This window comes from Capricornis sumatraensis, chromosome 10 (genome assembly GCF_032405125.1).
Source record: "Capricornis sumatraensis isolate serow.1 chromosome 10, serow.2, whole genome shotgun sequence".
Taxonomy (NCBI): Eukaryota; Metazoa; Chordata; class Mammalia; order Artiodactyla; family Bovidae; genus Capricornis; species Capricornis sumatraensis.
This window is the reverse complement of record NC_091078.1, coordinates 14,864,915-14,890,496: the sequence shown is the minus strand read 5'-3', so window position 1 is coordinate 14,890,496 and position 25,582 is coordinate 14,864,915. Positions and strand designations below refer to the sequence as shown.

At 37.1% G+C, this 25,582-nt stretch overlaps 1 protein-coding gene across 1 annotated transcript in view; it reads left to right on the top strand.

Annotated features, from left to right (window-relative positions):
• ADK (adenosine kinase) overlaps window positions 1-25,582 on the top strand; it is a 504,899-nt gene that overhangs the window by 458,927 nt on the left and 20,390 nt on the right. The window contains exon 10 of the mRNA XM_068981947.1: window positions 14,559-14,645. Within this exon, the coding sequence (XP_068838048.1) occupies window positions 14,559-14,645 (87 nt within the window). The remainder of the gene's footprint in view (window positions 1-14,558; window positions 14,646-25,582) is intronic.

Sequence of the window (25,582 nt, the reverse complement as noted above, 5' to 3'; positions counted from 1 at the left end):
GTCCAGTTCTAACTGTTGATTGTTGACCTGCATACAAATTTCTCAAGAGGCAGGTCAGGTGGTCTGGTAATTCCATCTCCTTAAGAATTTTCCATTATTTGTTGTGATCCACATAGTCAAAGGCTTTAGTGTAGTCAGTAAAGCAGAAGTAGATGTTTTTCTGGAACTCTCTTACTTTTTCGATGATCCAGTGGATGTCATTAATGGTAGACCTGCCCTATAAGAAACCCTTCATGCTGAAATGAAAGGATGCTGGACAGTACTCAAAGCCATGTAAAGAAATAATTCCAGTAAACGTAATTACGTAGGTGAATAGCCAGTGTTATTGTATTTTGAGTTTCTAACTCCTCTTTTTTTCATACATGATTTAAAAGACAATAAATTTAACAGTAATTACAAATATATGTTAATGGACACATCTGCATGAAGATGCGATTTATAGCACCGTCATAATAGGGAAAAGGAACAATATGGAAGCATAGGTTTTGTGTGTTGTTGAAACTAATTTGGTTTCAATTCAAATTAGATTGTTATATATTTAGAATGTTAATTGTAATCCCTGTTGTACCCACTAAGAAAATATTTGAGAAATACAGAAGTTTCCTCTATTTTGTTAAAATAATATCTAAAAATTAGTTTATGAGAAAATGTATTTGTTTCCTAGCTTAGAAGTCTTTTAATTCTACCATTAGTCAATCACCAAATATTTGTTATGTACCTAATAATGGGTTTCTGCTACATTTCAATAATTATCTCCATTTCTTCCCACTAAATGTGTAAACATATAATTAAGAAAGACTTGTTATATGATGTCTAGAGTGACTTCATAGACTTGGAATATGTTAGATAAAATGCTCACATTTTCTTTCTTTTTAATAAAACTATTTCTGTCTCTGCGGGAGTCTTCGTTGCTGTGCATGAGTCTTCTGCAGTTGTAGTGGTGGTGGCTCCTCTCTAGCTGCAGCGCGTGGGCCTCCCATTGCCGTTGCTTCTCTTGGTGCAGAGCACAGGCTCTAGGGTGCGTGGGCTTCAGTAGTTGTAGGCATTGGGCTTAGATGCCTCGTGGCATACAGGATCTTTCCAACGAGGGGCTGAACCTGTGTGCCATGCATTAGCAGGAAGATTCCTAACCACTGGACCGCTAGGGAAGCTTTTCACTTTTTCATATTTCTTAATGGCATTTATTCTGTAAATAAGGTGAAAATGTGTGCCCCTGACTTTCCCTGACAGTGTTAAAGATGTTTCTGTCTGCTTCCCTTTCAAACCACGGTACCTGGATATAGGTAGAAGGCACCTGTATGATCCAGTATGTGTTCCCTTCACTCTCAAAGTATTAAGGGGATTGCCATCACTTCCAGAAAATGTGAACCATAGCCACAGACGCTCAAATTCTAAGCTTTCAGAATGTGCTTCATGCTAAACATGAAGGCTTTTCCCTTTCCTTATCAGCTACCACTCTGGTAAAATAAAAACTAAACTGCTGATGCAAATGTTGCTCACTGCTGCTGCTGCTAAGTTGCTTCAGTCGTGTCCAACTCTGTGCAACCCCATAGACGGCAGCCCACCAGGCTCCCCAGTCCCTGGGATTCTACAGGCAAGAGTACTGGAGTGGGTTGCCATTTCCTTCTCCAATGCATGAAAGTGAAAAGTCAAAGTGAAGTCGCTCAGTCGTGTCTGACCCTCAGCGACCCCATAGACTGCAGCCTTCCAGGCTCCTCCTTCCAGGGGTTTTCCAGGCAAGAGTACTGGAGTGGGGTGCCATTGCCTTCTCCAAATGTTGCTCACAGGGAACATTTACTTAACATTATCTAAAATGTGCTATTAAAATAGGTGAATAAATTCATACCTGGCCTATTGACGCTTCTTTATTTCTTTGGGAATACTAGTGCAATTTGTCAGTATTAAAACAGAGACTCTTTTTTTTTAATAGCAAGGCCTAAATTTCTTCTGTCCAGATGTAACCAATGTCAAGAAGTCATACCCCACACAATTAAGGACACCAGCCATGCAGCACTGACCTCTGTAGCCTGACCAATTTGTATCTTGTCTCTGGGTCATCTGAGGAAGTATAAGTGATACTGTGGACTGTAAACAGACCAAGGCTAGCACATGCCATTTACATAAACTAGAGTGTCAATAGTATCCGCCGAAGCTGTACGAGATGGTTTTCTTAAATTGAATTCTCTCTCATCTTCCAGTCTCAGAAACAAAGATGCTGGGTTTTGAGGGGGGAGGAGGGTTGGTATTATTTGAAGAACTATCTAGTGGTTCAACCTAACTAGCAAAGTATAAAGACTTGACATCTAATGGCTTCTATTCTAGCCTCTCATGGTGACAATTATTTGGTGACTTCAGAAGAGTAATAGACATTTAGAATGACACTTTGGACAGGAAAATGGAAGCAGCAACTAAGTATTATTAGTAGAAACAGTTCTGAGAGGAATGAGCAGTAATCGGCTCAGTATTAGATGACAGACACTAGCCTGTTTGGAAAGAGGGTCTTTATCATTTTTTAATAGGGTTGTGCCATTCTTTTTAATCTACTTATAGGTATGAGTATGATCCTTAAACTATTCCTGCAACTTTTCAAAAATCTGATGCTACAAATTCTGCTCATAAAGAATAGTGAGGAGTACAACCAAGTTTAAAAAGCAATATAAAATATTGTAATTGAGAGGTTTTCTTCAAACAGGTAATTAACCATACGTTTATACATTTTAATCTAGTTTTAAGTGCAAGAGAGATTGGTAAATGCCTCAATAAAGAAAAGTGTTCTATTTAAATTGGATAAAATCGTTGTTTACTAGTGCTTATCGCTGTACTCCAAGTAGTCAAGTGATCTGTGAATCCAATTTAGTTTATTGGACAGTAAATAGTACTCATAACTTCTATCAATGTTTGTCAGGGAGCCCTCTGAAATTCACTCCATACTTTGAGGAAGTTTAATTTTATTGTATAGTATAGACTTTAATTTTTTTTTGTTTCCTTTTAAACCTATGACGTTACCTTAAAGCATTACCATCCCTGCAAACCAGATTGCACTAAACATTAGTGATATTTCGTTAATGCTTTCTTGCTCTTAAGATTTCTTAATCCATAGGATTACAAAGGAGACATTGGTTCCCTCATATCTGATGCAGCTTTTCCTTTGCAAACTTAACAACATTACCATTGCCACCACCAGCAATTCAAAAGGAAATCTTACCAATAGGAAGCCTATGATTAGAAGTAGTGGTATCAGTAGCATCTTCATTGATAATGGAGAATAGCTTTGTACCTGCACATCCATTTGAAAATCTTTGCTGTTGTCCTCAGGAAGAAATACATGGTTTTGGAAAGGGGTCCATTTGGAATACCAGTAGTATCCTGTATCCCACTACTGCAGTGATTAGGACTAAACCACAAGAAAAGGACAGGAAGGATGGAGGGAAGGAGAAAGCCATTGATGTTTGATTGCTCAATTTTTTCCTAACACTACACAGTTCAGTTCAGTTGCCCAGTCATGTCCGACTCTTTGAGATCCCATGGACTGCAGCACACCAGGCTTCCCTGTCCATCACCAACTCCCAGAGCTTGCTCAAACTCATGTCCATCAAGTAGGTGATGCCATCCGACCATCTCATCCTCTGTCGTCCCCTTCTCCTGCCTTCAGTCTTTCCCAGAATCAGGGTCTTTTCCAGTGAATCAGTTCTTTACATCAGGTGGCCAGAGTATTGGAGCTTCAGCTTCAGCATCAGTCCTTCCAATAAATATTCAGGACTGATTTCCTTTAGGATTGACTGGTTGGATCTCCCTGCATTCCAGGGGACTCTCAAGGGTCTTCTCCAACACCACAGTTCAAAAGCATCAATTCTTCAGCACTCAGCTTTCTTTATAGTCCAACTCTGACATCCATAGATGACTCCTGGAAAAACCATAGCTTTGACTACCTGGACCTTTGTTGGCAAAGTAATGTCTCTGCTTTTTAATATGCTGTCTAGGTTGGTCATAACTTTTCTTCCAAGGAGCAAGCGTCTTATGATTTCATGGCTGCAGTCACCATCTGCAATGATTTTGGAGTCCCCCAAAATAAAGTCTCTCACAGTTTCCATTGTTTCCCCATCTATTTGCTATGAAGTGATGGGACCGAATGCCATGATTTTTGTTTTTTGATGTTGAGTTTTAAGCCAGCTCTTTGACCCTCCTCTTTCACTTTCATCAAGAGACTCTTTAGTTACTCTTAGCTTTCTGCCATAAGGGAGGTGTCATTTGTATTTCTGAGGTTACTGATATTTCTCCTGGCAATCTTGATCCCATCATGTGCTTCATACAGCCCAGCTTACTCTGCATGTAAGTTAAATAAGCAGGGTGACAATATACAGCCTGATGTACTGCTTTCCCAATTTGTAACCAGTCTGTTGTTCCATGTCCAATTCTAACTGTTGATTCTTGACCTGCATACAGATTTCTCAGGAGACAGGTCAGGTGGTCTGGTAATTCCATCTCCTTAAGAATTTTCTACCATTTGTTGTGATCCACACAGTCAGAGGCTTTGGGATAGTCAATAAAGTAGAAGTAGATGTTTTTCTGGAACTGTCTTGCTTTTTCTGTGATCTAATGGATGTTAGTTAGCAATTTGATCTCTGGTTCCTCTGCCTTTTCTAAATCTACCTTGAACATCTGGAAGTTCACAGTTCACGTACTGTTGAAGCCCTTTGGAGAATTTTGAGCATTACTTGATAGCGTGTGAGATGAGTGCAATTTTGCAGTAGTTTGAACATTCTTTGGCATTGCCTTTCTTTGGGATTGGAATGAAAATTGACCTTTTCCAGTCCTGTGGCCACTGCTGAGTGTTCTAAATTTGCTGGCATATTGAGTACAGCACTTTCACAGCATCATCTTTTAGGATTTGAAATAGCTCAACTGGAATTGCATCACCTCCACTAGCTCTGTTCATAGAGATGCTTCCTAAGGCCCACTTAACTTCAGACTCCAGGATCTGCCTCTAGGTGAGTGATCACACCGTCGTGGTTATCTGGGTCACTGAGATCTTTTTATAGTTCTTCTGTGTATTCTTGCCACCTCTTCTTAATATCTTCTGCTTCTGCTAGGTCCATACGGTTTCTGTCCTTTCTTGTGCCCATCTTTGCATGAAATATTCCCTTGGTATCTCTAATTTTCTTGAAGAGATCTCTAGTCTTTCCCATTCTATTGTTTTCCTCTATTTCTTTGCATTGATTACTAAGGAAGTCTTTCTTATCTCTCCTTTCTGTTCTTTGCAACTCTGTATTCAAATGGATATATCTTACCTTTTCTCCTTTGCCTTCCTTTCGCTTCTCTTCTTTACTCAGCTATTTGTAAGGCCTCCTCAAACAACCAGTTTTTGTTTTTGCATTTCTTTCTCTTGGGAATGGTCTTGATCACTGCCTCTTCATCTCTACTTCACCTCTAATATCACTTTGGCCCACTATGGCTCCAAGCCCCCTTGTCATGGATCCCTGTCTTGATCAATCTCACCTAATTATAAGGATGAGTTGCTCAGCAAGAGAGAGAAGGGGAAGGTGGGGGGCAGTCTTGAATTAAATTTTTAAGGATAAGTGGGCTTCTCCAATCAAAGGTAGATAAAGCACACTTCAGGTGGGGAACTTATATAGGAACTATGGGGTATAGAAAAATAATTCTACAAGTTTGTATTTTTTCCAGAATGTTACTAAATAGTTGCATCACAATTTGTTGAACAAACTTTCTTCTCCCAGTGTAAAATGACAACTTCTACATTTATCATATTCTTATATGTATATGAGTATATTTATTTCAGTCCATTTGGGCTGGTGTAACAAAATACTGCCCGTGGAGGGTAACCAAGCTTGTTATAGCCCAGGTCCTCTGTACTGAGTATTCTACCCCTGATGTGGCTACTTCCTGCTACTTTAGTCTCAATTCAAACATCACCTCCTCAGTGAGGAAGTAGCACCCATCTAAATTAGCTCTCCTCCCCAGTCATACTTTTTCATCCTGTTGTTTCCTTAATGTCATTTATTGTTATTTCAAGTTATCTTCTTCATTTTTGTGTTTCCTCACTAGATGTTTCCTCACCTCTGTATTCCCCCTCTCTAACAAAGGTCCTGACAGATGATAAGCTCTTAGCAAGTATTTGTTGAGTAAAGTAGCTGAGCGAAAAGCAGACTCAAACAGTGGAGTCCTAATGCAGTGTACTTGCCATCATTCCATTTATTCTGCCTTTCATGAAAGCGCTTATACATTTGGAACTACAATAAGGATTGATGTTCAGAATAATAACACTAACATGTGCTATAAGATTCTCTATTATCAAAGAAAATTTTCATTTGAGTTCAGTAAACTAAACTAATTAAAGCAGGGATGTCATGGTATGTTATTATATTAGTACATTTAGAAAGATTTCCAACTAAAGAGACTTTCTGCTTTTTCTTTAATCAGAAAATTAAATTAGCCCAGAGTTCTTCATTCCCCCCAAAGTCCCTGTTAATTAGGAGTGTTCTATAAATCTGTATTATTAGCAGAATTTGTCATCTGTTTCATTATCCTGTTTATTAGAGCAGTCTGAGCAGGGTGTCTTTGCTCATATCCTGGTTTGTGTATCACAGTGAAAAGAAAAATTATTTCCTAGATTCTCTCTTCTTTTCCTATTCTGTGACACAGGCATATTTCATGCTGTTTGTTTAACAACTTAATTCCCTTGTGTCAGTTCCCAGTATAAAGTAGGAATGATATTATTGACTTGGCTATTAAGTCAAATAATTAGATTTAGAGTCTACTTAAAAACATTAGTGCTTTGAAACATTGTGATAACTGAATATTGAAAACAACCTAACAGTCCATCAGTAAAGGACTGTTTAAGTAAACAAAAGGACTGTCCATTTAATGGACTATTATGACGCCATAAAAAATAATGGGGACATTGCTTACCAACATAGAAAGATCACCTAGTGAAAGAACACGGTCCAGGGCAGGCTGCATAGTGTTATTCTTTTGTTGTTGTTGTTTAAAATAAAAAGAAGAGGGAGGTGGGAGAGGGGTTCATGTTTGGGAATGCATGTACACCCGTGGTGGATTCATGTCAATGTATGGCAAAACCAATACAGTATTGTAAAGTAAAATAAAGTAAAAATAAAAATTTTTTTAAAAAACAAATAAAATAAAAAGAAGAATAATAACTATGTATTTTGCTTGTGTGTGCATAGAGAAATTATAGAAAGATATACAGGGAAGTAATAACAGTGATAACCAGATTGGAAAATAGTAGGACTAGAAATGGGAAATGGGAGAGACTAGGGAGTGGAATTTATACCATGTCTTTCTTTTCATAGATTAATATTTGGAGTCTATAGGTTATATATTATTTGTAACAAAAATTGAAAGGTTAAATTAAAAAAAAAACCATAACTAAAAGCAATGTGTGGTTCTGGACTGCATCTTATAGGATTAAAAAAAAGTGCTATAAAAACATTAAGGGACTTCCCTGGTGGTCCAGTGACTAAGACTCCATGATCCCAAGGCCAGAGGCCCAGATTTGATCCCTGTTCAGGGACCTAGATCCCACATGCCACAGCTAAGAGTTTGCATGCCACAACTGAAGATCCTGAGTGCTGCAACTAAGACCTGGTGCAGCAAAAAAAAAAAAAAAAAGCCTATTAGGACAGTTAATAAAATTCAATTGTGGAATACAGATTAGAGGAAATAATAAATAATAATAAATTAATAAACTTAATAGCAAGTTTTTTAATTTATCAACTATACCATGGTAACCTAAAACAATATGTTTGTTCTTAAGAAATACACACTGAATTATTAAGGAATAAAGGACATGATATATGCAAGTTATGCTCAAATGACCTGAAAGAATAAATAAATATATGTATGTATGTGTATATACATACATATCAGAGAATTGATAAATTTTGACAAAATGAAAAACTAATAGATCTGAATAAACATTCTCTGTACTTTTCTTCAAACTTTTCTGCTAGTTTAAAATTGTCTTTTAGTCGCTAAGTCATGTCTAATTCTTTACAACCTCATGGACACTAACCTGACAGGCTCTTTTTTCCATGGTATTTTCCAAACAAGAATAGTGGAGTGGGTTGCCATTTCCTTCTCCACAGAATCTTCCCAACCCAGGATTCAAATCCACATCATGGATTCTTTACCACTGAGCCACCAGGGAAGCCCAGTTTCAAATTATCTTCACATACTGCCCCCCCCCCAAAAAAAAGGTTAATAAAAAACAAGCAAAGAATCTTAGAAGTTCAGGTTTTTAAACAGTAGTGCTTATCACTTTCTGGTGAAATTTTTGCCATCAGTTTTCAGTTTTTTCCATGACTGGTAATGCTCGTCAGAGGCAGTGGCAGAAGTGGTGACTGACTACAGTCTGCTTGATGGCTGAAAATCATCTGCCTGTCTACTTCTTATCCTGCTTTCTATCTTTTTCAGTTGTATCTTCACTACAACTTAGAGGTGACATTTTTGATACAGTGACAACACGTGGCTTTTTAATATACCTTGAACAAAATTTCCTAAGGATATTAACTGTCTTGGGACTTTGTGTATAGTGCTAAAATATATAGTTCATTTTGTAGTGGTAAAGCTACAGGAACATTTAGTCTGGTTGTGTGGCATTGAGTGACTGAATTTGTATTATCATTTTTGAGTTAGATATTTTGGCATTTGTATGAACTACCATCTCTAGTATAAATGACTTAACATTATAGTTGATTCTAGCCAGACTGGCCTCTTAAGTGCTTGAGAAGTAAGGCATATGTCACAGTAAAGTGAGGAGTAAATTATCTGCTTGTATAAACTGTCCAGAGAATGTATGATTTTTATTGCTTTGTATTTTAAGTATGTTAAATTTGATTGTTCTGAGTGAAAATACCCTAAGGTCTTATCTAATAAATGATACTGACACTAAACAAATCTGGTATCAACTGAATTGTTAGTGTTTGTTTCCTGTCTGTTTAGGGAAGCACATGATTTTGTGCTATTGTAGAAGTCTGGAAAATAGGAATAATAATAATTCCCATGGGATGGGGAGGGAGATGGAAGGGCGGTTCAAAAGGGAAGGGATTTAAGAATTCCTAAGGCTCATTCATGTTGAGGTTTGACAGAAAACAACATAATTCTGTAAAGCAATTATCCTTCAATTAAAAATAAATTAATTAAAAACAGTAATAATTCCCAGCCCTTTCCCTTCTCACTTTATAAAAAAAAATTGGGAGGAATTGAGAGACAGTAGCACTTAAGCTCGTATTTGATCAGAACTAAGTGTCATTTTTCTATAACTAAGGCAAACGGCTATTTTTACTACTTTTCCCACAGCTACTCCAGACCCATTTCACACCTTTGAAAACTAGTTCCCAGTTAGAGTAATGTGAGTTTCTTCGGCCTCATTAGCTGAATAATGCCCATGCATATAATTGGGTCTTCAGATTTAGTTAAGTACTTTGTATTTTCATGCAATAAATTGACTAGATGGCTATGAAATAGATCATGCTGGCAAAAAAACCATTTACTTAGTTTGTGGATTAAAAAAAAAAATAGCTCTGTAAAACAGCTTAGATCATTGTATTTCAAAATAAGAATTTACTGAAAATATAATTGAATATTACTGAACATTGCTTAATCCCCTTTCAATAATTTGAAACACCATTCAAGGTCTTGGAATTTTGGGGGTTATTGTTTTGAAAAGAGTTCTCATAGTATAGCTCTCCATATACAGCAGATAAAAGATTCCCAGGTGGCTCAGTGGTGAAGAATCTACCTACCAGTGCAGGAGATGCAGGTTCAATGCCTGGGTCGAGAGGATCCCCTAGAGGAGGAAATGGAACCCACTCCATTTTTCTTACCAAGAAAACCCCATGGACAGAGGAGCCTGGTGGGCTGTATACTCTGTGGGGTCGCGAAGAGTCGGACATAACTGAGCACACACAGTGCAGCAGATAGTAGAGCCTGGACTGTGTCTATACCAGTTTACGACAGCTCTCTATACATTCTTCATATTCTCATATATTTATTTATATTAACAAGTACAGAAGGTAGAAAATATTTCTACTTTGTTTTAGGAAATTGAACTTCACATGACACCTAAGGATAAAAGATTTTAAGAATCTACACATACATCCAGAAAAAAGTATAGTAAAATTTCATTTACTTAGAATTTTTGCTAATGTAGACCAAAAGTCGTGATTCTTAAGAACATAATTCAGATGAACTCTCCCATTGTGAATTAGGCTTTATTCATAAAGATTTATCCAATTAAAAATCAATAACTTATTTAAATAGGAAATCAAGGAATTATATCTAATTGTGGCTTACTTACCATTTATTGATAATTATTTTCAAATCTCTAATCCAGTAATTAATTCTTATATTAATTCTTCTATTACCTAAAATGTTTTATAGACATATTATTACATAATGTAACCCTATTATAAATTGTAATGGTGTCATTAACTTAGCTCGTTTTACTTGTTTAGTGCCTATTCGTTCTAGTTTATAATTGTTAATTCCCTTTATAGTAGGACTTGTACTTGGAAGTAATAAAATCAGATTTCTTTATAAATATTTATGGTACAGACCTTCCCATAAAGCAGACTGTAGCCCTTTCCTTTCCTAATTATTTCCAATAAACTCTATTTATATCTCTTTTTTTGGCCTGTATAGCAGTCTATACCACATACTCCCTAGGAAATTTAATCCTGGATATTTATGCCTTAACTTCCAATTAGTCAAAACCTTGTCAACTTCATGTATGTCTTGTGTTATAAAGTGTGGAAAGGTAGTACTTACAGTTTTTAGATGGATACGTCTAACATGAAGTCTTCTTAGCATCTACAGTTATAGGGATCATTAAGTGAATGAGTCTTCTTCTGGAGTATCAGTCTTCCCAGGAGGATCTTTTTCTCATTATCTTAACTTTGTTTATCTCTTGCTGAAAGTATCCATTAGTAGCAGGTAGCAAAAAGCAGGCAGAACATGCTTTTTGAAAGTCTTAATTTCTTCATTAAAACCTTAAAGTTTCCAAAATCTCCTTTTCTCTCCTTTTTCTTCTTAGGTGAGATTGAAGGTTACAGTTTTTTGGGCACATCTATCACCAGAAAGGATGCAAATTTGTGGTTTGAGAAGTTCCAGACACCAATAAAAAGCACTATTCAATCTTTTACAAATGTCCTCTAGGCCAGATTTCATCACAAATACAGTAGTTTCCTGTACTGGCAGGGGGTATGTCCCAACAAATTGGATTCCTGAGACTGCATAGTAGCAGACCCTATATATACTATGTTTTTTGTCCCTATACATACGTAACTACGGTAAAGTTTTAATTTATAAATTAGGCATAGCAAGAGATTTACAACAATGACTAATAATAAAATATAATAGTTATAATCTGTAATAAAAATTATGGTATGGGAATTGCCTGGTGGTCTAGTGATTAGGACTCCATGCTTCCACCTGCAGGAAACCCACATTAGATCCCTGGTTGGAGAAATAAGATCCTATAAGCCTCAAAGCACAACCAAAAAAAAAAAAAATATATATATATATATATATATATATATGAATGTGGTCTCTTTCTCTTTCTCAAAGTTATCTTATTATACTGTACTCACCCTTCTTATGATGACAGGAAATGATTCAGTGCCTGTGTGATGAAATGAGGTGAGATGAATGACACATATTATTATGTATTATTAAGCTAACATTGACCTTCTTATGATAATGTCAGAAGGAAGATATCAAGCCCTGATGTCAGTGGTTGGGTGTCAGCAGCAGATAATGTCCATGATTGGGGATCCTTGATGGTTGAAGGGTATTTGTTTTTGTTTGTGTTTGTTTCACTGAAATCTTTTAGAAGAACATGGTAGTTGGAAGTTGTCTCTTTTTAACACATCAAAGTTTTGCTGCCGTGTTTGAATCCTTCAGTGATAATAAGGGTAACTTTAATACTGCATTCCATCCATGAATCTTGTTCCCTAATTTTATCCTTTAAAGTCTGTGCAATCTGAAAGACTTCAGCAAATTTTGGTATCGTCTGAATTGCTGGTTCTGTTTCACTTTCTTCTTTGTAATCTTTCTCTTTCTCTGTCGATGACTCAACAACTTCTCACAGTTTCTCATCTAGTAACACTTCTTTCTCCATAGTTTCCTATGTGTTCTGCTTCTTCATCAAGCATGTTGGCAAATTCTTCTTACTGTATGAATGATTTTCCTAACTTTTTTGTTGATTCCCAGGAAGCCTTTAAAATCACTCATGACTGCAGGCCTTTACAATATCTAGTTTAATTAATCCTCTGCAGCTTTGATGAGTATTATTGTGTATGTAATAGTGAATGATTTCCAGTATGGCATTGTGTCTAGATTGGAGTCTGCATCAATTGCTGGTCGAATGTTATCAAATACCAGGAAGGTGTATGTGGCCTTGACAAACTGAATGATGCCCTGGTCAAGGGGTTGAAGCAGTGAAGTTGTATTTGAAGTTGTAAACTTCTAGCCTCAACATTTTCATGTTTATAACAATTCAGGTTGGCTAGGTGCATTATCCATTATTAATAGGACTTTAAATTCCAAACTTTCTTCTTGCAAATATTTTTTCACTTGTGGGATGAAACATGAGTAAAAAAACCATCCAATAAATGAGGTGACTGTCACCCCTGCTTTCTGACAGTTTTTGAGAGCAAGTGAGCTCTTTGCCCTGCACACTACTCTTATTACTCTGGGCTTTCTCACGTGCCCTGCAGTGTTGCCACATAGTACCAGAGTTCATCTGTCCTTCCATGTTTTATACCCTGGTACCTTCTTTGCACTTTCATGAATGTAGCTTCTCTTGGGCATCTTCTTCCAGAAGAGCCCAGTTTCATTGCCACTGAAGACTTGTGTTTTGGGTATCCTTTCTCCTTAATCAGTTCCAACACTGTCAGGAATGTGGCAGTAACTTCTTCATCAGCAGACTCAGCCTCTCCAGTAATTTTTATGTTTTTCAGTCTAGATCTGTTCCTGAATCTGTGTAACCACCCTTTGTGTGTGGGTGTGATCAGTCACTCAGTCATGTCCGTAACTTTTGTAGTTTGAGGTGCAACATCAAATCTAGCACAGATTTTCTTTTTCCTTCTTCACAATTTCAGACAGAAGATTCATTCTTCCTGTAGATCTTAGAAACCTTTTCACTTAAACGAAGTACTTCATGGCTTCTTTTTGGCATATTCAAATCTCCAGCATCGCTACTCTTGTGCTTTGGGGCCATTAATAAGTAAAATAAGAGTTACTTAAACATAAGCTCTGCAGTACAGTGACAGTCAATCTGGTAACCAAGGGGGCTACTGAATGACATACGGGAGGCATATATCACACAAAGGGATGATTCACATCCAGGGCAGGGTAAATTGGGACAGTTCTCAAAATGATATGGAACTTAAAATTTATGAATTGTTTATTTCTGGAATTTTCCATTAGACTTCAGCTGACCGCTGGTAACTAAAACCACAAAAAGCAAAACTGTGGATAAGGGAGACTACTGTAATGTCATTCCACTGTCATCTGCCAGGATTAAAGTAGTGTATTCAGTTCCTCTGTAGTCAAAACAACCAAGCCCTAGTCCAGACTGCTGTAAGACAAGAGCTCATTGCACTGTCCCTTTTGTTCTGCCCAGGCAGAGGTAGCTTTTCCTTTTGTTGTTTGACTGATAGTTTGGAGGAAATAGTGGCTCTTTTGTAAAAAGTAACCAGATTAGGTTATTTGTAATAAGCCAACTAATATCAGTAATCCTTGCCATTGGCATGAAGTAATCTTTGCCATTGGCATGAAGTATTATTCAGAACAGTAGTTATATTTTATTGTGCCATTGTGATTTTCTATACAGAAACACCCAAGATTCATTATTTCTATTTTTTAAATTTATAGCTCTTTAACTATATCCAGGATTTCACTGCCAGGGCTCTGCTGGTGGCTCAGTGGTAGAAAATCTGCCTGCCAGTGCAAGAGATGAAGGTTCGAGGGTTCAATCCCTGGTCCGGGAAGATCTACTGGAGAAGAAAATGGCAACCCACTCCAGTGTTCTTGCCTGGAAAACCCCATGGACAGAGAAGTCTAGCAGGCTGTAGTCCATGGTGTTCCAAAGAGTCGGACATGGCTAAGTGACTGAACAATAAGATTTCACTGGCAGGACTGTAGGCCAGCCTTGGTGTTTTATTAGAGATCCATGATGTAGTACTTGAAAGCACTTCCTTTAGTTCATAGCTTCTGTTCAAGTATTTTTACTGTCCAAAAAGGTACTGCTACCATTTGCAATCGTTCCTCCAAAATGTGAACCACCCTCAGTGTAACTCTTGACAAAATATATGGCATCTGTGTGCTGAAAATTACCAAAAGCACATTGCTTACAGTTGGCCTTTCACCTTGGTTCCCAAGTGCTGTGTGCAGAATATGGACCTCATGTTCTGTCGCTCTCTTTGAATGCTGTAGGAGCTTTAAGCTTTTCTGGGTTAGTCTGTATATTGAGTGTTACAAAGAGAAGTCATTCTGCCTTGCTTTGGCTCTAATTGCAGAAAATGAAGTCACCGCTTTTGCTGTCTTGGATCAAGACCAGAAAGAAGTTGTTGATACCAATGGAGCTGGAGATGCATTTGTTGGAGGTACAGACTCATTTATATGATTCTTACTTATAAGTTAAACATTTCCTTTAACCCTATCTTTGCCACATGGCCAAGATTTTTTAATTTAATAACTTTCACTTTCTTCTTTTAAAGAATTAACTCCTGATATTTTTTCCATATGCTTCTATCATTTTTATGAAGGGTATATCACTATAGAAAAATACATATTTGGGGCTTAAAGGTAATTTACTGTTATGCTATATCCCAGTCATTTTCACAAGATTAATTGTGTCTGTCAGAATATTGCATAAACAAGCTGCATCAAGTATAGTACATAGCATATTCATAGCCCTTCAAGCTGAAATGTTAATACATTGTTGTTCTTTAAAACAAGTTGTGAATATTAGTAGTATGCTAATAACTAAGGATGATGTCTTTGGATTATATCCTTTGATTGTATCATCTGTTTCTAACACATGATTGGATATTTATAAGAACTAAGTCTCTTTTGGAGTGAGTAGTCAAGAATAAAATCAAGAAAATTGGCAGAGTCTTGGCTTCCTAACTTAGGGATTCCCTGGTGGCCCAGATAGTAAAGGGTCTGCCTGCAATGTGGGAGACCCCAGTTTGATCCCTGGGTTGGGAAGATTCCCCTGGAGAAGAAAATGGCAACCCACTCCATTATTCTTGCATGAAAAATCCCATGGACAGAGAAGCCTGGCAAGCTGCTGTCCATGGGGTTGCAAAGAGTCAGACACAACTGAGCAGCTTCATTTTCACTTGGCTTCCTGACTTAGGTTGATATAAAATCTGATTCATAAGTTCTGAACTCCTTCTAGCTAAGTGTAGTTAAGCTAGGTTAAGATCTCTAGAAAGCTTTAGATTCCTGAATGATAGCCCAAAAGAGTCCCTCCTGATCTTTAGTTCTCATAACATCAAGGAAAGGAAGGTAAATGGAACTTGTCCTTCTTTCCTTGGAGTATAATTTGAATTATGGGAAACTTATTTGAGATTATGTAATGGTTTTAACTTAGTATTGTTTAAAATATTTATATTCTTTTTATTTTAATATTCTATTTCACTAGCATAAATGTTTCATGTTTCCTTCTTTGAAACTTTCATTACTAGTCTTAAACTGTTAACATAAGACTGGTTGCATGCACCATGCCCTGTTCTTGGGAAAGAGTACATGTGCACACAACAAATAATGTACTACTTTGCTGTCATTCATGTATCTTTTATTTCTTTGCTGTGAAAGTTTTCACCATTGATTATTTTGCAGCTGTTTTTTCTATTCCATGCTGCTTCAGAGCTCTAATACCATGTAAAATCTAATACCATGTAACCTAAAAACACCTTATCCAGAATTGGGTCAAATTCTGTAATACATTAAGGAGACACTATTGACTTCCTGGTTAAAAATTGGTTAAACCAGTAATCTTAGTACAGAAACTTATAAACTTATAACTTTTGTGTGTATTATTTAAGCATTTAAAAATACTTAAAACAGAATTCTCTTTCTTTGCTGTTTAGTTTGGTACCTCCTGAGGCCACCATAAATATAATGATGATAATATGATGATGGTGACCTAATTAGCCACTACTTCTGATCCTCAGGCCTGGGTTTCCTAGCCTTGCAACAGCAATTCCGTTATAGACCCCTGCTGCTGCTGTTGCTAAGTCACTTCCGTCGTGTTCGACTCTGTGAGACCCTACCGACGGCAGCCCACGAGGCTCCCCCGTCCCTGGGATTCTCCAGGCAAGAACACTGGAGTGGGTTGCCATTTCCTTCTCCAGTGCATGAAAGTGAAAAGTGAAAGTGAAGTCACTCAGTTGCGTCCAACTCTTTGCGACCCCAAGGACTGCAGCCCACCAGACTCCTCCATCCATGGGACTTCCCAGGCAAGAGTACTGGAGTCGGTTGCCATTGCCTTCTCCATAGGCCCCTACCTCCTATAATGTTTCTAGTACAAGGTAGGAATATGTAGACTTTCTGAGGAAGAGAAAAGTCATTCTTAAGATACGAAGTAGGAACAGCCAGCTACCCATTTGTATTATGGTTAACTATGTCATCAAAGCACTTGGGCTCTTAGAGGATTTTCAGCCTGTTTATCTTGTTTTTCTTACTCAACTTCATTATATACTTATGGTTGGGGTACAGTGAGGTAAATAAAAAGGAAAGAGTGTGGAGCAGGGACCTGCAAGCTTTTTTATCCTAAAGGGCCAGGTAGTAAATATGTTAGGCTTTGCAAACCATATATAGGCTATATTGCATATTCTTCTCATTTGTTTTCTTGCTTGTTTCTTGTTTTGTTTTTTCATGTTTTACAGTACTCTAAAAATGTGAAAACCTTTCTTCGCTCTCCAACTGTAAAAAAGCAGACCACAGGCTGGGTTTGACCCTTAGCTATGGTTTGCCAACCCCTTTTGTAATATGTTGGCAGCTTCCTCACTTGATTCACTTTCATCATACCCTGGATTTCACTACAGAGAGTTGAAATCAGTATAGAGAAAGTGGAAGGCAGGCTGAAACTAGGCAGAACTTTACTGGTAAAACCTCAATTCAGTTCAGTTCAGTCGCTCAGTCATGTCCAACTCTTTGTGCCCCCATGGACTGCAGCATGCCAGGCCTCCCTATCCATCACCAACTCCCGGAGTTTACCCAAACTCATGTCCATTGAGTCGGTGATGCCATCCAACCATCTCATTCTGTCATCTCTGTCTCCTCCTGCCTTCAATCTTTCCCAGCACCAGGGTCTTTTCAAATGAGTTAGCTTTTCACATCAGGTGGCCAAAGTATTGGAGTTTCAGCTTCAACATCAGTCCTTCCAATGAACAGGACTGATCTCCTTTAGGATGGACTGGTTGGATCTTCTTGCAGTCCAAGGGACTCTCAAGAGTCTTTTCTAATACCACAGTTCCAAAGCATGAATTCTTCTGATTTCAGCTTTCTTTATTGTCCAACTCTCACATCCATACATGACTACTGGAAAAACCGTAGCCTTGACTAAACAGACCTTTGTCGGCAAAGTAACATCTGTTCTTTTTAATATGCTGTCTAGGTTGGTCATAACTTTCCTTCCAAGGAGTAAGTGTCTTTTAATTTCACAGCTACAGTCACCATCTGCAGTGATTTTGGAGCCCCAAAAAATAAAATCAGCCACTGTTTCCACTGTTTCCATCTATTTGCCATGAAGTAATGGGACCAGATGCCATGATCTTAGTTTTCTGAATGTTGAACTTTATGCCAACTTTTTCACTCTCCTCTTTCACTTTCATCAAGAGGTTCTTTAGTTCTTCTTCACTTTCTGCCATAGGGTGGTGTCATCTGCATATCTCAATTAGGTAGCCATTTTTTTTTCATTTAACCCTACTCTCATTGCTCCACAAGATAATCAGATCCTGAAAGACTGAGTCATGCAATGAGATAAATAATGTGATTTTAACAAAGAATACTAATGTTGGCTAGTTCAGCACATTCTGTTTACTTAAGTCAAGCTATACAGTAATAGCAATTAGTAACACGTAGTACTGCAAGCCAATCGATATCCTAGGCACTTTACATATATTAACTCATTTAATGTTCATAAAAGATCCTGGAGATAAGTTATATTTAACCCCATTTTACTGATAATAAAGCTGAGACACAGAAGGGTTGGGTAACTTGCCCAAAGTCTCATAGCTAGAAAGTAGCAGAGATAGGCAGTATGAACTGTTCTGCTTCTCTAAATGTTTAGGGAAATCTCATCATTAGGACTCAGAACCACAGACCAGCCTTACTAATAATAACTGGTTTTGCCAAAGAGAATTTTCCTGTCATCTGCATAGATGACTTCATTTATTGAACAGGAGCTTTTGTTATCTGATAGGATTCTGAGAACTCTAGGGTAAGATTGTTGCAGAAAAGAAAGAGAAAGGGAAAGGGAAGAGAATCAAAGAACTGGAATCCCCAGTGAGTTTGAACCGGAAACTTCTTGCTAAATAGTGGAATTGATGGCGCTACATACTGAAAGACAGATCATTAACTTGTTTGGCCAGCATGGAATCTGAATGGAGGGAGTTATATGAATCAACTGTTTAACAGCACCAGGGTGATGCGTCTGTCTTACAATAGAGATGGTCTTGTTAGTTTGAAAAGTGAAAAATCCATTGGTTAAAATCCCCTACTTCCATCTCTGTACCTGGGAAAGCATATTCCTTTGGCTTGAACATGAATGGAGAGGCAGTGGCAACATTTGCATGTCTTATGTAGTTTCTTTTTTGTGCTTTATTGCCTGATTAATATACCTCCTTTCTGATTGACACATTTTATCTTTAGATGGTTAATATATTCCTCCTATTACTTTCAAGTTTTGCTGGCTTAAAAGTATTTCTTTCTTTTGTGAATTTGCATAACGGTATTCCAGTCCCAAATTTAAGTTCTTAGATAAATGATGACTTCACCTACCATGTGGTGATATTACATATCACAATACCAGAGTGCCATGTATTCTTATTAACCACATAAGAGGGACATGACTACATCACTGATGTATAATTTTAAAATGACTACCCCAAATAGACATAAATTAAATTCATAGTTCCATCTCCAGGGTTTAGTGACAGTGACAAATAGCTCCAACCTCTACAAGCATACCTCCTTGTTCTGTTTGTAGATCTTAAGCACTTTCTTATGTGTCACTAGCCAGCCCTGATGGAACTACCCTTTTCACATTCTCCCTCAAAAGCCCAAGCACTACGATTGTACCCTTGGAAATGGAGTCAATTCTATAATCTCTAAGTATGATTTCCTAATTTCCCAGGTCAGTAGAAAATTTCTTCCTGTTGTCCTGCTGTGCTTTGTCACAGCAGGTTTGCCTTTTCATTTGGAACCCTCTTTGTCACTGCCATAGTAACAAATGGAAACATTGAGAACATTTTGTGACAGGCACTGTCATTGTTCCCAGTGAAATCTCTTCCCCTGTGTCTTCCCAGTAAATGAAACTGAGAAGAAAAATCATAACAAATACCATGAAAGGGGACCTAATCAATATGTTCCCAGTGGGCTGTCAATACGAGCTTGTGTTAATCTAATATGATTTAGTTATATGTTTCATGGCAGCTGTAGGAATATGGACTAGATCTGCTAATCATTTTTAGACTGAGTACACCTTTGACACATTATTCCCAGGCACATATATATTAATATAACTCTCAGATAAAAGACTAGAGACCTCACTCAAGGGCCAGCATTCTTAGGATTTAAAGAGCTTCATTAAATAATGGTTAAAAGCCATATATAGGTTAGAACAGTTTATTTTGAATGATAGTAGAGTAACTGTGCTGCCTTTAATATTTATATTTTCAAATTTCTCATGACAGCTTTTGCAAGGAAAATGAATTTTCCTAAAAGATATTACCTACAACATGCAAATGACCATTAAAGCTACTTAGCAATCACACTGTAAATAATTATCCTATTTCTCATCTAATAAAAAGGAACATTAGCTTCACTTTCTAATTTATGTTCAGAAAAGATGTTTTGTTTTTAAAAAAAAGATTTAAGTTTCTAGAGCAGAGATACTACTTCCTTTTCAAGTAGCACCTGTCTACATTTCTGAAAATCATAGGGAATCTAAATTATGTTTATATTCTCTATTCTCCCCTTGCTTTTTGTTCCCAAACATTTGTATTAATAGCTTACTCTCCCATTTTTCTAAACTGCTGCCTCATCATGCTATGCAAAGAAGTGGTGCAGAATTCTTATGATTTTCTTTTTTTTTTGCACAACCCCCTTCTTTTGCTGTCAACTCAGAGGACTAGAAAATAGCTTGGTGCATGTTGAATATATCATTTCTCACACTTCTTTACTCAAAAATCAAAACCTTCATATGACCCACTGTATGCAGATTTATTTGTGCATGGTAACCGAGAAGATTGCTGCATATTCCTACCATGTCCCACAGCAACAAGAATCCCTTCTCTGTCTTTTACCTCTAGGAGGACATCTTTGGTGTTTAATTTCTTAAGCAGTTTCCCTTAAAACCATTAAATGAGGTATAGAATACACTTGGCCATTTGTTGTACAGTTGCTCAGTCATGTCTGACTCTTTGTGATGCCATGAATGGCAGCACACCAGACTTGGTCATTAGGAATTTGAAATACAACACAGACAGCAGCTCAAGTTCATGCAAGGGGGAAGGGAAAAGAGATTCACACCTTGCACAGTCCTAGGATTCTTCATGACATGCTATGCTGATGTTTCTCATCTAGAGATTTCTATAAGCTGACACTGGACCAGGACCAAATTTCATGAACCTTGCCAAAGATTATTTAAGCCTTTGTCTAAAGAGGTAAAGATGATCCTCGAGCCTTAACAAAAAAGAGAAATAACTTTCATTCACATGGGATACAGGATGAGTTTAAGATAAAGTCTGAAATTTCTCACCATTAGAAATGTTCCCTCAAAGATACAGTATCTTGGATGGCCTCCATCTAGAAGCAATTGTTAATAGATAATGGAATTCAAAGGACTTTGTCTTCTGGAGATTTGGATAATTTAGAGACAGGCTGAGCCGTGTAGGCTATCAGATCCTGAAACGTATATATGAATCTTGTTATTGTTTAGTTGCTAAGTCATGTCCAACTCTTTTGTGACTCCAAAAAGAGCCTGGCAGGCTCCTCTCTCTGTGGGATTTCCTAGGCAGGAATACTGGAGTGGATTGCCATTTCCTTCTCCAGGGGATCTTTTACGACCCGGGAATCAAACCCACGTCTCCTGGATTGCGGGTGGATTCTTTACCACTGAGTCACCTGGAAAGCCCAAAGATCAACCTTACATTTCCTGTATTTGAAGGCTATTGAGAAATGCTTATTCTAAGGAAACAATGTTGGTATTTATAAGATTTCATTTGGTAGAAGAGGGCAGAAGAAATATCATAAGCAAAACTTTCTGAAGTTGATTTTCTTAGAAGTGTGACATGACAAAATATATGTGTGTAAGTTTTCCAACCTTTAACAAGTTTGTGAGTCACATAGAACTAATTTGAATCCAGTAGCGGTTTATGCTGCTATTACATGTATTTGGTCAATTTTATCTACCTTATCTGTCTGATTCATACAGCCAGTATCAGTTAGGTTTTGCTGTGTAACACACCACCCTCAAAACTTAGTGACCTGAAAGAACAACCATTTATTTAGCTCCACAAATCTGTGAATTGACAGCTGGGCCCAGGCTCAATTGGGCAGTTCCTCTAGTCTCAGAGGTTCGAGAGATTAAGTAATTTGCCCAAGGTCACAGTGAAAGCCAGGATTCAAACTTAAAGTTTGACTGCAAAGTTCTTAACTCTGATTATTTTGTTATACTCCATTCTGTTAGTATATCCTCTTGTCTTCCCCTCCAAATGAGGAGAAATATCCAAAGTGCCTTTCTAACCACTGGTCTGTAGACTGGGGCCAGTCTACAGAGATTTCATCAGTCAATGACAAAATGAAAAAAAAAAAAAAGGTAGGAGCAGTGTAGTAAGTTTTCACAAAGCTGAATATATTCAGTTGAAAATCTTGTCTCAGTGATGTTTGAATTTGTTACCATGTGCCTTTATTGGCTTTGTTATTAGTATAATCAAAATAAATGAAATCACATGTTGGTGGTACTGATGCTTAGCCTGGTCCACCTTGTGACTTAGCCAGAGTCTTAGCCATGGTGTATAAGTTATTAGAAACAACGTCCAAACTATATGAAAATTTGTATGAAGTCTAACCTGTGTTGTCAAATGGCTGTTTACTGTCAACAGAGGTCTGAATGAAACAAAAATTTATCGACATGATCACTAAATTCACAGCTATTATCCCATCAGATATGAGTTCCCAAACCTGGGGTATGAACACAGGATCTTAATTTATTTTTCATTTAATTATCTAGTTTACATTGACATTTTATGAAGTTAAGATATGTACCTTTTATTTCTAGCCCATGAAATAAATGGCAAATTAAAACCAGTCTCTGTCATGGAGTGCTCTTAGAATTTTAAAACCACCCTGCTGTGAAGAATTGTCAGTTGATCAAATACAGGTTTTTGAATTGAGTTAAAATGTAACAAAATTACTTATCTTGCATATGAATTGAAGCATAAATAATCTTACTGTCATCTCCTTACTCCTACAGCTATGACTTTGTCCTGATATGCCTTTTTGTTTTTAATTATTATTGCTTAAGATGTTAGTGCTGAAAGGGAGAATTTTTTTAAATCATGTTTCCTGGTTTTCAGGTTTTCAATAGTGAAACCATGTTCAAATGAGGTCTTATCTGAATCAAAATGAAATTAGGTTAAACAAATCCCCCATATGACCTTATCCACATTTTATTTAGCAGTTCATAAAAGAGCTCCCTTGAATGGGTTGATATTAGTTATGAAAACCTAACATGATCTGTTAAAAAGCCCCCATTTGATGGATGAGGAAAGTGAGACCAAAGAAAAGGAGTTAATTGCAAATATGCAATACTAGAAGCTAGATCTCCTAACTCATTAATTCATGATCAGTAATTACATATGTTCATAAGCCAAATGAAAGTTGTCAGTTAAGTAGGCCTTTTGGAAATATACAGGTCAAGAGTCAATACCCTAAATGGATAGAAGCCTTTGATGTAGTGTTTTTGTTTTTGGCATGTGGGTATCCAAGATGTTAAAGCTTTCACAATAAACAGAAGCATGTGCTAAACTTTTATTTTGGGAACCACATCAAGAGCTCACAGGTTAGGTTTAGAATTCAGATTCTAATCTCATCCTGTACATTTTTGTTACTTAAGGAGTAATGATCATTACAGCAGTATTTTGAAAGGGGCTGGAGTGTAAGGGCAACTTATCCATACAAGTAAAACATACTGCTTTCTGGTACTTTTTAGGAGCTTCTTTTCTGAATTAGGAGCATTGAAAGGTTTTTCTTGGTTTGGGATTTTTTTTTTTAATAATTTGAATGTAATATCCCACACCATGTTAATAGAGTTTGACAAGTTTCCATTTTCAGATACCAGAGAGAGGAAATAAGTTATCCTCATTGTTATAGCACTGATCACTGCCTGTGTGTTATACCATACTGGTCAGTCGCTGTCTTTGTGTGGGAGAGCATATTGTGCTGAGCTATCATAAAGGAACCTTCGCTCTGAATTGACTTCCTGTCCATGTCAGTCACTACACCATCTGACACCACTTAGGCTTTGGTTTTCATTATGCAAATATCTGCTAGGTCAGACCTTACCCTGACAGGCACAGTAGCTTTTTAAGTTATTTCAAAACTTAATGTTTGTTGATTTCCTTTTTCCAGAAAAATCTGTGTTTTTTAACATATGAGTCACAAGTTGTTGTTGAAGTTCATGACTAGCTGGTAGTCAATATGAAGTCAAAACAAAATTTTACTAACTAAACTACATAGAAAATGAAAGAAAAAAAAAAAAGCTTATGTCTCAGGCTTTTTCAGCAGGGGGAAACCATTACTTTGTCACATCTGGGTAGTCTAAGCCAGCCAAATTGAAGTGGGAATTTCCTGCCATATGTTAGTTCTTTGAGCAACCTGTGAACATCTAAAATAGGGTATATGAGTTCTTATTTGGTAGAGCTGTAGCCACTGTGGAGGCTTGCTCCTAATAGGTAGCAGACGTTTTTATGTACTGCCACTCATCAGGAGGTTGTGTAGTCTGTCTATAGCTAACAGTGTTTGCTCTTGTTAAATACGTTAATTTGGAAGACCTAATTTGGAAGGTAGAACATCAGGTCTCAGATACAATGGTAAGACTGAACACTGTGACCTCCCAAATTTTGGTGATAGTTTTGTTTCATCAATAAAAAGAAGGTAAGACTGAACCACCGTGGGTATTCCAGATAACTTGAATAAGGTTATTTTATAAAGTCAGTGAAGACAAAAATAAGCCACTTAATGTAAAGGAAAATAAAGATTCTGAAAAGGCAGAAGAAATATCAAGTATTTACATCAGCTTTCTATTCAGATGCACATGGGAATTAGGAAGTAAAAATTTCATTCAGAAGAGTTGTGCACAAAAGGTAGAAATGCTTTATCCATTTGAAACAAGAGACATTTTTAAGGGGGAAAAAAAAGGCTTTCCACATGATCTCACTGTTTTTGTCATCCTCTGTAAGGGAAAATATTGACATTTGCCAGACTGTTTGCTCCAGCTTTCTGATCCCCTGCAGTTTATTTTTATAACAACCTTATCGATGGGCCTCTTACCCAGCTCTCTAGGTTTAACTGAGTTGAGTCGATTTGTTACCACAGCTTCAAGTAGCTGTTATAGAACAAGCAAGACATCCTAATAAAGCTGTAAATGTGTTTACTCAAACAGAGTATTGATTTTACTTGGAGAGGGAGAAGCTGGTGCTTAGCACAGTGTCAGGGTGGATGAATTTCACTGCAGTTTTTCATTGTCATCTGCCATGGTTGTGAGACACTGAGTAAAGCCATCAGAGGATAATTAGAAGTACCAGAAATTTAGCCCCTAAAATCAGTTAACCGCCTGGGAGTTTTGTAGATTAATTAACTTTTATTTAAAATTTCCTCTAGTAATAATAATCAAGCATTTTTAATGGTGCTTTCAGATAGAGCAAGATTTCAAGGTCGTGACTTGTTAAATATATCAATTTAATGGCTAAGGGTTTTTCAGACTTTTTTTCATTTTTGTAATTTAAGCTAACATTAGAACACAATGTAAGGAGACAGTGATCTGTACTCATATCAAAAGACATACGTGGTCTTTCTGAAGAATCAATTTTAAAGAAATAGTAAAGCAATTATAAAGTAATTAAAACATCCTATTAAGGAAAAAAATACCCAGTTAGCATCTTTAGCAAACCTAAATGGTTTTGTAGTGCAGCATGACCAAGACACACAAAACTGTAAATGCCACCCTTGTTTCTTGCTACCTTCCTTCATTAAAGAAGATTCTAAAATATTCTAGCTTGCTATAAGTTAGTCGTTATCTTGAAGA